General features: G+C 35.8%; 1 protein-coding gene across 1 annotated transcript in view; it reads right to left on the minus strand.

Annotated features, from left to right (window-relative positions):
- Positions 1-3,104, minus strand: part of LOC107190614 (nose resistant to fluoxetine protein 6-like) — a 51,791-nt gene extending 48,687 nt beyond the window's left edge. The window contains exon 1 of the mRNA XM_015579450.1: positions 2,837-3,104. Coding sequence (XP_015434936.1) covers positions 2,837-3,104 — 268 coding nt within the window. The remainder of the gene's footprint in view (positions 1-2,836) is intronic.
- Between the last annotated feature and the right edge of the window lie 15,359 nt (positions 3,105-18,463).

Here is an 18,463-nt window from a genome sequence, read left to right on the forward strand (position 1 = left end):
TTCGAAACCAGTCATTGCCATGCGGATAAAGTTTTGTACGGTATCTTCAACTGATTCAAACGCCTTGCATTTGACACCCAGACCTAGTAATTAGTGATTAGTTGCACATTGTCTCCTGGGAGAGGGGATTTCGGTATCCCCCCCCCCCTCCAAGGCCACAAGCACGGCTCATTAGCGCACTAGCTTTCGCAAAGCCCCGCAATTGGGGCTAGGGGTGGCATTACCCGGGGATGCTTAACCCCAACGTTATCCACCCAATCCAACTTTATTAGTAACCTAGACCTAAGCCAGACTAATTCTCTGATTCGTCATCGTCGTTTTCGTCTTTGTGTCTTTTTATTTTTCAAAGTTCTGTAAATCATCATCAATGCGAACGCTGCAGCAGCAACCTGCTTCATTTGCTTGCCTCATAGTATTCTATTTAAGGGAAAATTCTGATGTAAAATTTTCAAAAACTCAATTTTTTTGTAATAGTATAGGTACTGTAAAAATTTTAAGTCGAAATTCTTAAAGGTAAAGGTTCTACAGCCATAAGTTGGAGAGACGGTCGGATCAAGTTGTTCAACAAATAATACAGCTAATATTTGAAAGCTTGACTGAAGGAGAATTATTGAAACGATGTTTAGGGTGATATATTCAAATCAGTAACGAAAGTTACAATTGTACTTTGTGGCAGTTCGCACCTAAACATATTTTCAATTGTAGAAATGTGTTAGAAATTGCCCCTGGGCGTCAATATGTATTTTTAACGAATGATGCTCTACGTTAATGAAATTTTTATTTGTAATGGGAGTCAATGTTGGTCCTTGTGCATTTCCTTACGCTGAGGCGTGCGACGAAGAGCTTATCAAGCAAGCAAGGCGCGTGAGCATTGCAGCGTCGAAAAAGCTCGCACTCAAAAATAATAAAAAAAGAAAAATCGGACTTACAGTAGCAAATTGAGGAAGTGAAACCGTGTTTCGCAAGGACTACTGTATGGAGCATGAATCGCTGATTAAACGTTAGTGCCATAATTTTAACTTCGTATGCATACGAATAAAAAAAAAAACTTTAAACCCATTTTTCTCGAAACACATTTGGTTCGTAATTACATTCTTTATGGTATGACCTACGGTCAATAGGTTTGGTCCACGCAATTCTTGTTTATTCAGTTTTCTTGACCAAAGAAAAACACCATAGTTCGGTACATTTTTTTTAAACATGCACCAATTATCGAAGTTTCAATATTTAAGAAAAACTTAATTAAATTAAAACTAAAGAAAAACTTTGCATTCGTAACTCCACATAACCGTATCTCCAGATTTTACGTCCCCACTTCTTCAATCTTTCGTTTTTCAAAGCCTTGCGGTTTATTTATGACCACGTGGACAAAACCATCACAAACAATTTTTCTTATGATTTTAAGATATGTACTAATAAATACCAGCAAGAATGTTTACTTTAAGTGTTATAGTTTCCTTTTTCTTTAAGACGCGAGGTAACTTGATCGAGGAAGCCTCGCGAGGAAGCCTCGCAGTGTCTATACATACATAGCTAAACATATTTCAATTTTAGCAAAATCCCAGACATCGTGTACAAAAGTGATCCGTTTGGCGTGGAATGACCCGTAGTTGTTGGACTTTCGAAACAAAATGAACTATGTATCCTGTTATTCATTCAAATTTCGATGAATTTTAACGTATCAACTAATATAAATAATCTACTTAATTTTTATATCGTTAGTGACTAAAGCGGAACACCGAACAATGATGGTGTTAAATTTACAAATGCCGCTAGATTATGTTTGTAACATCAGTTAGAGACACTCATTACCTTTTTAATCATGCTGATTGCTTCTATCTTATAATAATTAATATTCTGCGTATAATTTTATTTATATTAATAAATAAAAATTCCATTTCATAAATGCGCATGTATAATCATAGACAATTAATAACTGATATAATAATCTAGTTTTGAAAGATTTCATGGAATACATTCTTTATTATAAATATAAACTTATTGAAGTATATATGACAGTAAACGGATTTATTTTTGGAGACACATGCAATAGTTGAAAGAAGCAGGAAACGGATGAGTAGGATGTCATTGATGTTAAGGTCCTATAATATCACGACTATCATGTAATGTCATTAAAATTTAATTTTTCCACTGTATACGATCATCAATGATGTTCTGATGCCTAATTTATAATATTAATAATTTTAATTTTAATTTTACACAATAATAATTTATTACCAAACAAATACTCGATAATGATTACATAACTTTATGTATTTTCGCCTTTATTCATACCCGTTGAATGATTCAAGTAGTAATATTTGGTTAACTACCAACAGGTAGTTTAAAATTAATTCATGTAAAAAAATGTATTTTATATACTGTATGCATATTAGAAATCGGTATCGATATAGTAATTGAAGACAAAGTTTTTCGAACATCAAAGTACTGTAGGACCCATTATTATTGACGCATCCATAAAGAAGTGGTTATCCGTTTTGAACTGACATGATGATGTAAGAAAATAATATTTTTCGAACAATAAAAAACCCATCTAATTATACATATTCACATTTATATTTTTAACACTCTCCAAGTTGGAAATTCTCGTTTTCAATCGTCAATTGCTCAGTGATTCACCGAAGAACGCTAATGACAATAAAACCGTTAGTATCTCTTTGCTTTTCAGAAATATAACAAAAAAAATAATAATAAATGTTTCCCACTTTCTTAATTAATTGACCTTCGTTTGTAAGCATAACATACAGTCGCGTTCGTAATTAACAATTTCAACAATCTCATCGCGGAATAATGGATCGTGCTCGGCAAAACTCACCGTAGAGAAGATTGGTGTTATGAGCATTGAACATCCGGGGTTTCCATGTCTGTTCGCTGGTCTCGATCGTATGGTTCCTCAGGTCGCCGATCAGCTGAATAATTGTGTAATTGGAGGACGAGGTGGTTTTGTTACGGGAGAACACTCGAATAATATCCTCCTCTTCCAAGGTATTCAGTCTATCGGACGTCAGTATGTCCACCGATTTCCCGGCGCACGACAGTTTTATCAACAGATAAATCGTCCATAGTCTGAGGTACGTTCCCATTTTTTAGGAAAGTATTTCGAATACTAATTCCTCCGTCGTATTTCTACAAAATCGACGCAGTTCCGAGTCTATCACAAGTATCTACCACGACGATGTTTGTGAACATACGACATCAATCGCGAAAACTGTATTAAATTGATTATTTTTTTGTTACTGAAACTCGGTGTACTTGATGTACCGAATTCGGCGCGACTATTTGATTTTGTTTCGCGCGAACAATGTGGTTAACGGTCGGAGAAGATTTGTAAAAGTACGCTACCGAACGTTTCACGGACTCTGTATCGCTTGGCCGTTCGAAGGTAAGCTTTATGAATGATCGACGAAACGACGGAGTCACCTGTGTTGACGAATGGAGCGAGAAGAGGGGTGGACACCGCACACCTCTCCCACTCTCAATGTCTTAGGAGGACCTTGTTTAGATGATGTCAAATTGTTCGGAGTAACCGCGTAAATAATACCGCTTTTTCTTACGCGCTTCATGATTTGAGAATAACACTGTTAGGAGTGTTACATTATTTCCTGAAATAATAGTGATATTTATTTTTCATTTAGATTTAAGGTACGAAACGTAATTCACAGCTTGATCACTTACGGCTATAAGACGGAAATATTTCGTACATTTATAAAAATGATATGGCAGTTCAATAGACACGTTGGAATGACATTCCAGAGATGTATTAGCCCTTGTTAGATTTATAATTATCAGAATTATTGAGTAATCAGTATTTTTTAATTATTCTCATTATGCTTATACGTTTGTATATATTTAGAAAAAAAAAAGTATTACGAAGTTACATTTTCCATGAATTGTAATAAATATGGTATGTAGGCATCTACTAATTGTAAATGAATGTGTTTTTAATTAATTTTTGTAATTATTTTAAAAAGGATTCCAGATAAAATCTTCCGCAAAAAATTTTGTTTTTTTCTGTACATAAAATGTCAGTTTTTGAGAACAAAATTATAAAGCAGTATGTTTTTTTTATTGTTTGTAAGCATTATATACATTTAATAGTTAATGTTTTCTAATTCGTTTATACTTATTATACAATACACCTTACCGCGTAACACAGTATTGAAATTGATTAAGAAATATGTTAAGGTTTTTACCTATTTAATATAAATAAGAAGTTAAATTATTTAGAAATACATTAAAATCTCGCGCTAAACTCTTACGAACATTACCATATGACCAATTCATAGAAGATAACCGTATTTATTTAATAATTTAATATTGAAAACTATCTTTATACGTATATAATTCCAACCAAGCAGCAAATGTTTCAATAAATGTTTTTTAATATAATAGACTAATTTTTGAAAGGAGAAACTAAACAGAAATGTATGTATGTTCTTAAGAGACATTAAAAAATGAATTTCCTTTTCTGATTAAAAATTACATTTTTCCAAATGTGTATGTTAGTTAACGTATGTGTAAGATTATGATTTTAGTATAACAGTTCCCTTTAATAAACAAATTTATAACATATGCTTAAACATATTCAAGCATAAACAAATAAACACATTATTTTTATTCCTGATTAGTAGACTGCGGATTTTTATGCAGCTAAAATGTATCCAAATATGCAACAAATATGCAGGAAATATGCAGAGAATTTGCAGAAAATATGCACAAAATATACAGAAAGTATGCAGGATATATATCCTAGGTATGTACATATATTACACATGTATTACATGTAGATTTATAAAGTATTATTGATTTTATTGTTATTTTATTTATCATCATTAACGTTACAATATACAATAATCGTTTTTTTGAGATTATCTACTGTCAAATGGTATCGTTTGTCAGAGAAAATTAATTTGTAAACAGAAAATGATCTCTCTACGTCATAAGATGTGATTGGTACATATTTAACTTTACTCTGGTATCGTGCTGGTAAAATTTTTTCAAATTTAGATAGTGAATCGTAACCAGGATTTTTTGCTAGAATACGATTGAATTTCTCTTTAATTGTTTCTCCAAAAGTACCGGGTATGCTTTCCACATTTTTAGCAATTTCATGAATTATTTCCATTGATGCAGTTACCAGGAGAGTACCAAAGTGAGCTTCAATAAATGCCAAATCTTGATTTAAGTTTTCCTTTTCGAAAATTTCCTTTGCAACTCTAATTGATGCTGCATTTTTATCGTCAAACAAATTTATTACTTATTTTAGAAATAATACCACTTAAAAATAATATTAGTAATAAAGTAATAATGTAGATAAGACAATAAAATTAAATGAAGAATTACAAATGATTACCTTTCTAATATCTTCTAAATACTTTGCATAGAATAATACTGCCTCTAACCAAGTTCCCCATCTTCTAACGATTGGCTGTGGTGGAACACTTGCTTGACTGCAGATATTAGCGTGTTGACTGCAGAAAAATGGAGTTGTACTTCCTCTATTAGTCTATTTACTCCGTGCAACAAACATGTTATATGTAGCATTTTTGGATAAAATATTTTTGAATGTCTGCCAGCCTTTAACATGTACAGAGCTGCATCAGTCACCAGGAGCAAAACTCTTTCATAACAATCGTCTTCCACGTTTGGCCTTAACACACGAATTGCTGAATCGACAAATCGAGCAATGGTAGCATGGTTAGTTTTTTCTAATTGCTTGCAAGCGAGCAAATGAGGCGTTGATGCTTCAGATTGGCACATTTTTCCAACAACTAAATTAGCGATATAGCGGCCGGCGTTGTCTGTATTTTCATATACAGAGATCCAAATATTGTGTCCTGCAATATCTTTTCGAATCTCCTGAATACATGATTCGAAAAGATCATGCAAATCATTTTTTCGAAGAGAGAATTCATTCGATATATTTTCATCAGTATATTTTTTAAGGAAATTGTTCCACGTTATATTGTTTAGACACCGCCAAGGCATTTTTACGGCTACCATCGCTTGATACAAATCGCTATAAAATTGATTTTTACTTGGCACTTGATTACTTGTACTTGCTTTCGAATTATTACACCACTGCATATTTCTCCTATGAGTAGCAGTATTTGTATGTTGAGTCAACTGTGATTTTCTATCACAGTTAATCTGCTTATTGAACACCTAGCAATTAGCAATGTCTCCTTCCATAATAAAATTTGTATCAGCTATTTCACTTATCCATTTGTTAATTATAACTTGTTTGGCACTTCTTGCTTCAGGCATTGTACGAAAATCAGTAACCACTTCTAACGATCAGCACTCCGAAAACGATGAAATTGAACTAACATTCCAATCCATTTCTGTTGCGCCCTACGCTATAACGTGATCAACGTTACTATTTTTGCGATATTACTGACTATGAATTCAAATTACACTGAACAGGCTTATTATAAACTGATCATACGACAGTTATAACATGAAAGTATTATGAATCATAATTCATTATTTCTGAATTATAAAATAAGTAAAATATTGTACTTTTCATGGCGTCGCAACAATATGTACAAACCATATGTAACATATTCAGTCATCTGCCTTTTATGTAAGATACGCAAAACATATGCAATATGAAAAATATGTATTTGCATAAAAATCGGCAGTCTACTGATTTTAGGTATGTTACGTACGAAGAATTTTTTTTAATACCTCTCGCCCTAATAGTCTGAACTCGCACTCGGAAAAGAAAAACGCCCTTAGGTTTCCGTTATCTCTCAAGTAAACGGGCGAGCAGGATCCCGTTCCCACGGCGTGGTCATCCAAAAATTAGGAAGCGTGACGCAACCTCAACTGTCGAAGTTTCCTTATACGGAAATTTCATTCACTAGTGGGAAAAAATTTAAAAGGGTGATTCTTTGGGGCAACATAAGACAATAATCAAGAATAACGAAATTACGATAAATGCTTCGTTTGTTAGTTATACGCGTTTAAAAATTGACGCAATCAAGGTAATCCGCACACACGGAGTGTCAGCGGGGCAGAGTTCGTAAGGGGCGTACAGTCACTCTAAAGACTCAACGACGTCCAGGAAAAGTAGGTAGAACAGCTGTCTACTTACCCGGTAGAAGATGTCGATAACTTGTGTCTGCGGTATTTGAGTCGAATGTATCGCTTTAACTCTAATTACTCGATAAAATTCTCAAGAAATGTAAACATATTCTTACGAATATTATCGAGTAGAAAGGGTTAATATCCTCTCTGGTTATCACGTACAGCAATTTTCCTGTCCACGAGTATACATGAAATTAATCCGCACATGCATGTACACCACAGAAGTCCACGAAAAGTGTCCACACACACTGCGCGATTCTCCCGACCGCGAAAAATGTTCACACACTGCGCGATTAATTAGACCCGCGCGATGTACCTCCGTTGCGTTTACCACTGTAGACGTTACACAAAACTAATACCCAAAATAATTAGTTCATAACTATTATTTACACTAATGTTTAACCTACAATAATTAATTTATAACAACTATTTATACTAATTTTTAACCTGCACTAATTAATAAAATCTACAATATTTAATAAAACTTGCAATAATGAATAAAATCTACAATATTTAATAAAACTTGCAATAATTAATAAAATCTACAATATTTAATAAAACCTACAATAATTAATAAAATCTACGATATTTAATAAAACCTACAATAATTAATAAACCCTACAATAATTAATAAAATCTACAATACTTAATAAAACCTACAATAATGAATAAAACTTACCATAATTAATTTGCACTATTTATAACGGCGACATACGCGATACTACTAAATAATCACTACGTAATCACTAAATAAAGTAAAACTTAGTTTTCCGAACATGAACACTATTTGCTCGAAGAATGCAAAGGGCTCCGTTCGGATAGGACGACTAATATTGTTGAACTGATCCTCCCTCGTTAGGATCGATGTGGCGTAATAGGTCGATCCCCATTCTATCATGGTCAATACTTTTTGGGATGGAAAATCTGCATGGGAAAGTGTTTTGGAGGTCGCGTTTCTCTTCGCATATTCTTAGAGCAACATCTATATTTTTTTTTCATACACCACTCGGGTCCACTTTGCCACGATGCCGAAAGTATGCGAGTCTGGACATCATAAAACTATTTCTTGACTTCTGCAGTGCGACGTGTTGCTGCCATTGACGAAGACTTTGCCTATTATGTTTTCGGTTGTCCCACTTTTTCCCTTAGTTTTCGAAATTGGGCGTTCTATTAGGTCGAACAGGACGAAACGATCTGACATGGTTGACGCTAGTTGTTCCTCGCTTGACGCTTCGCTAGAAAGGATAATACCTTTTTTTCTTGGTTTTGGAACATTCGTATCGTAATCTAGAGTCAACCATAACAGCAACGGTTGAGGAGACAAAGACGTCTGCCAGTGTGTGTACGTGTGTGAAGGGTAAACGAAACGCAGTATATGAGTGCAGAGGAAATGACAATACCGCCGCGAATGTTTCGGATTTTCAGCGACAAATTTTCATACGGGTCGTTTAGTCCGCACGGTCACATTTTTAAAAACTAAGATGCTGTTTAAGAGAATATGGCCTCCATTATGATCATACGGTGTACCAAATTCCAACAGTAAATATTTGCTCGTTTTTAAAAAAAGCCATTAATTTATCCCACACGCGTCTCCGGAAAAGTTCATTTCTCCATCTTTGGTAAGTCGGACAGCAAGCAGCGTGGTTATTTTCTTATTCTTTGAGAGTTGTACTATCTATATAGACTTCCAGATGAAATGTATCTTTAAAATTAAACCATCGAAGAATGGCTTCAAAGAATAGGTACCTTTTTTTCTTGTAAACAATTTGAATAACATTGCCGTGTAAACCATTCGATAACTGCTATTTGTCTACAAATTTTAAAACACACTATTTTTCTCTAAGTTAATTAGGAGTCGCGTTAATTTTTTTTTAAATCACTGTAGCGTCAATTTTTAACATTAAGAGTTGAAATTTGAACGAAGTTTGGAGGAAGACTTAAATTACATGTTCCGTAATTGTCGAAATAATCCGTTCAGTGGCTTCTATTATAAAGATCCCAAAGTTGTGGTATACGTTGTATGCAAACGTAACACCGCGCGGTGAGAGCGGAGTGGGGAGTGCGTGTCGATGCAACGAGCGCGTGCTGCCCAAAATTGATTACGTGTGTCTCGCATTCGCATTGTACCGCCGTAACGTAAATTTCTCTAATCACATTAAAGTAAGCTTTGTAGAATACAGTGAAAAGTGTGATTATAAATATAGACGTTTATACTTCGATACGTCTAGAATTATTCCAACATGGATAAAAAAATATGAGATTCCATTTTAAAAATTTAACTTGACCTTGAAAGCTCCTTTGCCGCTCCACTCACACAACAGCTATTTATATCACATAATCCCCCCCCCCTCATATCATACAACTTTTGTAAGAACGTTTTTTAATACCTTCAACCCTTCGTGAGATATTTCACCATTTGCGTTTAAATGTAACACGCTGTATAATCTTTTTACATGTAAAAACAGGTCCAAATCTGTGCTTGCCCAGCGGGTGGCGTGATTCATACGATCACATCAGCGATGACCCCCGCGTGGCCCGCGGGGCATCCGGGCCGAGGGGTTGGTACGGGGGGTACCACCTCTTTTCGCAGTCGGCCCACTAGAGGACAGCGTCGAGAGGTGACCCCTCGGCACTGTAGGTAGGAGGTGGAGGGACGGAACGTGCAGCCGTCACGGGGGGGGGGGGCACCGCTACTACCCCCCTCAAAGAAGAGCCCGCCCTGTAAACACCTGTAGGGGATGGCAATAGGCAGGGCTGGTCGCGGTCATACCGCGTGATCCCGCTACCAGCCCTCTGCCCGAGGGTCACCGGGATTTACATCTAATATCTGGTGCCTTGGCTCGTTGAACGAAGTACAGATCCTTCGGTTACGGTATAAATTTTAAAGTTTAAAGCAGATTCCGTTTATAAATTTTTTTAAAAATGTCCGATTCGGATAGTGTTAGTGGCTATGAAGAATAATAGGACAATTTCCTGTCAGAAGAGTGACAAGGCCACATCAGCCTATTTTAACTATAACCGGATTGATGGCTGCAAAAGTGCTCTCAAGGTAAGTGTCGTATTTTCCATACCTCCTGCCATTAAAATTTCCCCAAATTGTTCCTTTGATATATTTAAAATTTTTAATTAACATATTCATTGCCACGTGACCCCGTATGAGGTCACAGTTACTGTAAAGTTAGGGTCATCCCACGCTAAATCGATAACTTTCTGGAAGCACGGCTTCCGATTTTTACGAAACTGTAATATGTTGTAGCGTATGTGAAAGAATAATGAGTTTATGTCATCATTTTGCTGGCATCAAAGTTATAAGACGTGTTCGCTGCGTACCGAGAATCGTGAACTTTCGCCGAGTGCTGTTATTCTGGCGGCATACGTAAACAAAATATGAGCGCGACGCGGATATGCGTCGTACGTCGTACGTATGTGTGTCGCCAAGTTCACAGTCGACGCTGATCTGCGGCATACGTAGCGAACATGATAACAAATTATATCATATTAAAAATCATGAAAATGCGTGTTTCTAGCCAAACATAACTGTATAAAAGAATTCTTGTCTCGGAAAGTATTACACTTAGAAAATAAATTTTTTATTTGCTCATATCCCAAAAGATGGAACTTTTTAATATAAAAAGTATAATAAATTTGTGTTTTGCAAAAATGAACCCCTACTCACGTTCTTAAGCATCTGGAAAAAATATATGTATGTTGTTCCATCCATGTTTCTCTGCAAGCATACCAAATTTCATTAGTAACATTTTATAAATGTAGTCAGAATAGAGCTTTAAGGACAGGCGGCTGTCATGCCGATCCGCCGGTTCCGCGAAAAGTGTCCACGCACACTGAGCGATTGTCACGTGCGCGAAAAATGTCTATACACACTGCACGATTGTCCCAACCGCGAAAAATGTTCACACACTGTGCGATTAAGTAGACCCGCGAGCTGTTCCTCCGGTGGATTTAATACTCTACAGGTTACACAAAACTAACACTCAAAATAATTAATTTAAAACTATTTAACACTAATTTTTAACCCACGTGCAATAATTAATAAAATCTACAATATTTAATAAAACCTACAATAATTAATAAAATCTACAATACTTAATAAAACCTACAATAATGAATAAAACTTACCATAATTAATTTGCACTATTTATAACGGCGACATACGCGATACTACTAAATAATCACTACGTAATCGCTAAATAAACTAAAACTTAGTTTTCCGAACATGAACTCTATTTGCTCGTAAAATGTAAAGGGCACCGTTCGGAAAGGACGACTGATATTGTTGAACTGATCCTCCCTCGTTAGGATCGCTGTGGCGTAATAGGTCGATCTCCACTCTTTCATGGTCAATACTTTTTGGGAAGGAAAAACTGCATGGGAAAGTGTCTTGGAGGTCGGGTTTCTTTTCGCATATTCTTAGAGCAGCATCTGTATTTTTTTCTCATACACCACTGGGGGCCTCGGGGCCACTTGGCCACGATGCCGAGGGTGTGCACGTCTGGATATTATAAAACTGTCTCTTGTTTTCTGCAGGACGACCACCCGCGGATTGCCTGTAACGTGTTACTGCCATTGACGAAGACCTTGCCTATTGTGTTTTCAGCTGTCCCTGTTGACATTAACTTGTAAAAAGAAATTTCAATGTCGAATGCCAACTCTATGTTAGAAACGGTTCATATTACACCGAATGTATGTGTTTAACAATTTTATTTATTTTATTTTATGTAGTTTCTTCATGCATCGTAATGCAGGTGCGGCAAATTTCATCTTAGTTTCATTCTAATATCATTATACGTTTTGTCTGATCCATGTTAATTGCATATTATTTTTTTGCGGAAACAAGAACCTCAAACACTTGGAGTAAGATCGAAGTGGTAATAAAATGTGCATTGCACATAAAACATACAGTAAGTCCATATTCAATATTTCAGGAATAAACAGCGGCGCGCTCCGTCTCAGGTAGCAAGCCGCCTTCGTCGGTCGACCGTAAGCGGCTTGTGTCATTCATACCTAAATGACTTTACATTTAGGGGGTGACTGTGTGGACGAGCTTGTCCTCCGTCGCGGGGTGCAGATATAAATAGTGCAAATTAATTATTGTAGGTTTTATTAAGTATTGTAGATTTTATTAATTATTGTAGGTTTTATTAAATATTGTAGATTTTATTAATTATTGCAAGTTTTATTAAATATTGTAGATTTTATACATTATTACAGGTTTTATTAATTATAGCATGTTAAAAATTAGTATAAATAGTTGTTATAAATTAATTAGTGTAGGTTAAAAATTAGTGTTAAATAGTTTTAAATTATTTATTTTGAGTGTTAGTTTTGTGTAACCTGTAGAGTGTTAAACTCAACGAAGGAACAGCTCGCGGGTCTACTTAATCACACAGTGTGTGAACATTTTTCGCGGACGTGACAATCGCTGAGTGTGTGTGGACAATTTTCGCGGACTTCTGTGGTGTACGTGCATGTGCGAATTAATTTCATGGATACTCGTGGACAGGACAATTGTTATACCTGACAACTAGAGGGGGCATTAACCCTCTCTACTCGATAATATTCGTAAGAAGATATTTACATTTCTTGCGAATTTTATCGAGTAATCAGAGTTAATGCGATACAGGTGGATTCGACTCAAATACCGCGAGCACAAGTTATCGACATCTTCTACGGGGTAAGTAAACAGCTATTCTACCGACTTTTCCTGCACGTCGTTGAGTCTTTAAAGTGACTGTACGCCCCTGATGAGCCATGATCCGCTAACACTCCGTGCGCGCGGATTGCCATGATTTGGGTCAATTTTTAAATGGTTGTAACTAACAAACTAAGCATTTTTCGCAATTTCGTTATTCTTGATTTACGTCTTATTTTGCCTCAAAGAATCACCCCTTAAATTTTTTCCCACTAGTTGTCGAACACCCTGTATATACCCCATTCTTGATGTAACTGGCTGTTGTGACGGCTTTCGCTCAAAACTTCTGGTGTAAACTTTCAGATTTCAATGTGGCTCTCGTTAAATTTAATCAGTTTCTATTTAACCGTTCGGCTACACCATTCATCTGTGACGTCTCCACATTGGTCCTTTCGTTATTAATTCTTAGTTGACTAAAGCATTCCATTAAATCTTTATTGCAATATTCCAATCCGTTATCAGAACGGAACCGTTTTACAATTTTTCTTGTTTGACGTCCTACTTTCGCATTATAATCCTTGACAATGTCTTTCACTTCGTCCTTTGTTTTTAGACACTGCACTGAGACCATTCTTGGAAAGTCATCAACGAAAGTTACAAAGTACTTACTTCCGCCAATTGATGAAACTGGCAGTGGACCGCAAACAACGGAGTGGATTAGCTCCCATGTATCTTTGGTGTCTTCCATTTAATTTCTTGTAAGGACTTCTTGTTGCTTTGACAATGCATCGAGCATCACTTGTGTCTTTATCTAATTTCGTGCTACTGAATTCTATGACTTGATCAGAATTAGACAACTCCTTGATAGTGTCGTTGTTAATATGACAAAATCGTTCGTGCCATATTGTTTCATCTTGTAAACCTAAATTGGTTGACTTTGCTGTACCCTCAAACGATGTTTGCACTTTAGCCCTCACTATATATAAATCATTCTTCCTGCAAGCTTTGCACATAACCTGCTTTGATAAGGTATTTCGTATACTAACTCCTTCTTCTTTGAATAATAGTTCTTTATTCTTCTTTTCAATCTGGGAAAGTGACATTAAATTCTTTCTAAGATTCGGTACAAAATGTACATCGTGTAATATAATATTTTGTTCCTCGTATCCAACAAATGTTTCAAGTATTACATTATCGTCTCCTTTGGCATGCAGTATTGCACCTGGTTTACTTGACCTGGTTTAATTTAGTAAACCATTCTCTTCTCTTACATACATGATGTGTGCTTCCTATATCTAAAATCCACACGTATTCGATAATGACGTAGTTTAATGATACTAAGAATGCATCAGATTTCTTCTTTGATCTTGTTTTGAACTTCCTCTTGTTTCTTTCTATTTTTGTTCGACAATATTTTGCAATGTGCCCTGTTTTGTTACAATTAGACGAAAATGAGGCTGCTGGGCGAGCACACCATGTATCCTTACATCATGATATTTTCCACGATATGCGTCAGAACGTTGCAGGAAGTCGTTTACTGCGCGTCGACCTATTAAAATCGACGCTTTCAATAGTGTTCTGTAATGCGTGTTGCACGTGTGTAATTACATGTCACGCGTACTAACTATACAGAAATTGAGTACTACTTCGCAATATTGAAATTATTGTATCATCAAAAACTGCTATTTTGTTATAATTCGAATTCATGTAACAGGAAAGTACGAATTGTTTATAGGGTATTGCAGGATACGGAGGTCAAATCTACCCTTAGACCGATTTCGACATGGGATGTACCATTTTGATAACTTACCCAGAAAGAACCGTACGTATCAAATCTTATTGTGAACCCTCTACTTCAACCAAGACAGTAATAATTGGGAAAATTCGGATTATGCGATTGTTCCTCTATTTTTCCTATTTAGTGACGTGCAAAAGTTTTGTAAAAAATCTGATAGTATTTACCGGGGCACGTGTTAGAGAATTTTTAGCTATTTTTTGGTTGACGGTGCTAGTGGTTGTTAAATATTGAGACAAATCAATTGACGAGGGCAGCACCTCCCAATGATCACCAACAAACCGACCATGTAACGGCCGATCAGCCATGAACGATGCATCTGTTATGATCGGCATCATCACCGTCGACTCAGCGCACGTCGCGCACCAATAGCGGCGCGTGGCGTGCGCCCCACTTAGCGAACGCACGAATTGCACTCATCACCAGTGTCACGTGCGGACGTCACATCCGTCTTCCTAACCTGCGAGCGGAAAGACATCTTGTCATTTGTCTTTTACCTTCTTGACCGAGTACTCAACGCGAACGACTCAGCATTATGTGACCTGTGCATTTTGGCCGAAAGGAACGGTCACACCAATGCAAATCATCCACTCAACACACAGTTCGACTCACTGACGAGAGAACCAGCTCAACTTATCCAACGAGACGTCGATCTTTTCTTTGAGCTAATTATCTGAGGGAACGAGGTGCTTTACGACCACCTCGTTGCAATTATCATCACAGTCATTCTACATCCACTGCACGGTAATCATACACTACTCAATTCATTCAGACTCTCTTACAAGAACAAAACATTCATTGTGGGGCCATTTACTTAATTATAAAAAGCTCTCTACATTAGTTCTTATCATTCAGACTCACATGGTATGATCACACTACTCACACCTTGCAGGTTTGCTCACTTTCTTGTTTTCATTACACACTGACTCAATAAATTAATCACAAAACCAAAACGTGTACACTTTGCCACGCGGCTGTCACCAGACATCCATTCCATACTTGCTCGTTTCATGTCAATGCAAATCAACATACAGTCCACTAATTTCTTAAAGTATAACTCACGAAACGATCATTATTCTACAGTAGTCAAAAATCACAAACGCAAAAAAAAAAAAAAAATGTGAATTTCTTATTGAAGCTTTAGAGATACTAGATTTATATAATTATAGTAACGATATATCATCAGAAGTACTACTTCTCCTTTTTGGAGATATTTTGGTAGGGTGCGCTGTAGTTTTAAAAATCACAGATCGAAATTTTCGTTTCTTTCCGTGACAAATTAACTTATATTTTAAATTTGTGTATTTCCTTTATTAAGTAAGTATATGTATTATACGGTTTTAAATATTTCCATATCCAGTAAAACAGTACATAGACCCTTTAGTTGATATTGTAATAAAGTTCATGTACAACTTTGAATAGTATCAGTTTGTGGACCGTGTAAGGGGTGTTTATGAATTACTTCGGAAACACAATTTTTTTAAACTACCGATACCTTCTATTACTATGTTTTTTACACTAATATAATTCTAACTATCGGTTCGGATAGTTTCGTCCGCTTCGTATCGGGTCATGGCCTTGACTGCAGAAAATCCGTTGCGAATCGAAATTCGTTGTTTCGATAACGGTTGTATTGTTTCTGTTGTGTTTCGCACGTGCTATAAACACAGGCCTTTTGTCTCTGGACAACCGTCAGCCTGGCATGCCTCGTACCGCCAAAAGTTCATTATTTTTGCATCCAGAAAAATAAAAATAGTAGTTAAATTTAAGGCACGAAGCTTTCTGGGTTTATGATTATTTCTGATCATAAGCAACATTTTCTCTATTCATAGACAGATAATATAATTGAAAATTATATTAGTAGATGGAGTATTATCTAACAACAGGAAACAATGAAAGTGGAAAGAAGAGCGAACCAAAAAATTAATGGCGATAATTCATCCCATATAATATTATATAACTGCAGCTTACATATCATTATGTTTCACATATATGCATATCTAGAAGCGAATAGAAAATTTAGGCGGAACAGGAAAATTCTAGATGCGATTTTTGTCACTCTGTAAACTCGTTTACTTCACCTCGCAGACATTTGTACTATTCATGGAATCTATTTGCTGGACGGAGTTGAACTGGACGAGTACTAATTCGTAGGTGACTATAGTGCCCGCAACCTGCAAAATATGAACAATGACAAATTCGAGTTTAATTCTAATACAATCAACAAAATATTGCAATAGGACGAATAGTTGAATTGTTTTTGAAAAGTAGGTAAATCATATGTAATAAATTCTATGTATGTTTTTTCTATACCTCGAACAGAGGTAAACAATTTCAGGTCTGTATAATTAAATATCCCGATTTTCGTAATAGGCTAATGCAGCGTGTATAAGGGTGGTCCATTTAAGTAAGGCCACCTAAATATCTCTTCAGGTTATTGTGATGCAAAAAATATTTCTTACTTAATGTGTATTGTGTTAATGGACCAATATCTGGCAAGAATATTTTTTTCCCAAGGTCATTTTTTTCAGAGTTATCAAGGTCATCGGTGTTTCTTGACACATAACTACATTTTTTTTATTGCATTACGTAGCTGATCGTAAAATACATTCAGATATGTATAATAACATGACCTTCAAATGACCTTGACCTTCGAAAATTAAAGTTTTACATAAAATTGATGTCAAATATTTTTGGCCAAGACTTCTGAACCTGTGAATGCGAAAAAAATATTTTTTACAACACTAAACATATCGATCATCAGACGTTTTAAGACAACACTCACTTTCTCTTAAGTTATCATCTTCAGAGATGTTCAAAACATGTCCTGCGGTGATACATTTCCTGAAACGTGCAATGACCGACTGTACAGATTTTTTAATTGTTTCGGAATTAATATCCGCACGACCTCTAACTATTCGGTTAATAGTTATAATTTAATTAATATAATTAATAATTAAATATAATAAAATTTATAATTAATATTAATAATTAGTCTGGTGAACGCGGTGGCCACCCTACAATTCCAGTACGACCAATCCATCGATTTGGAAATTTTAAATACACAATTTGTTTGACAAGGCGTGTAGAATGAGCCGAACAACCGTCATGCTGATACCACATTCTTAAACGGATATCTAGTGGTACATCATGTACAAGCATTTCTAACTTATTTTGCAAGAATGTGGGATACTTTTCACCATTTAGAGTACCAATTATTGATAGACATCATTATAACTCCGAAAAACATGATCTTGGAAAACAAATATTCTTGTCAGATATTGGTCCATTGACACCATGCACATTACATGACAAATATTTTTTTGCATCACAATAACCTAAAGAGATATTTAGGTGGCCTTACTTACGGACCACCCTGCATATTACCTATTTATGATTAAGATACATACCGTTAGCACGAGGCTTCTAGTTACTGAGAAGAATTTCATGCCTGTTAAGCAAATGTTGTCTGTCGTTACTTGCAATAGAAATCTCATCACCTATGAAAATACAAAGATTCATTTAGTTGCAGTTTTGCGGAAATGATTCTAGTAAAAAATGTATAGCCGGTTAAATCGTTTATTTCTATGTGAAAAATTGTGTTTTTATTGAAGTATACACCGAGGATGATTGTCAAGCTAGTTTTATTCATCACTATCATTTTCGCTAGGATTACCTATCTGTCTCCAACGAGGGGACCTGTCATAAGTAGTCTTTTCATAACAATTTGCACCTTCAAGTGAAACATACTAGTATTTGTTTTATGAGTGTGAAACGTGGGAAAAAGGTGAGGATTTGAAAGGAGAAAAGAGAAACGGCGGTGTGGCGCTAGTGAGGCTTCGCACGTACCGCCTTGCTCGACGGACTTGGCCGTCTAGTGGTCTAGTGATTTCTACCGCCATATT

The sequence above is a fragment of the Dufourea novaeangliae genome, unplaced genomic scaffold, assembly GCF_001272555.1.
Source record: "Dufourea novaeangliae isolate 0120121106 unplaced genomic scaffold, ASM127255v1 scaffold204, whole genome shotgun sequence".
NCBI lineage: Eukaryota > Metazoa > Arthropoda > Insecta > Hymenoptera > Halictidae > Dufourea > Dufourea novaeangliae.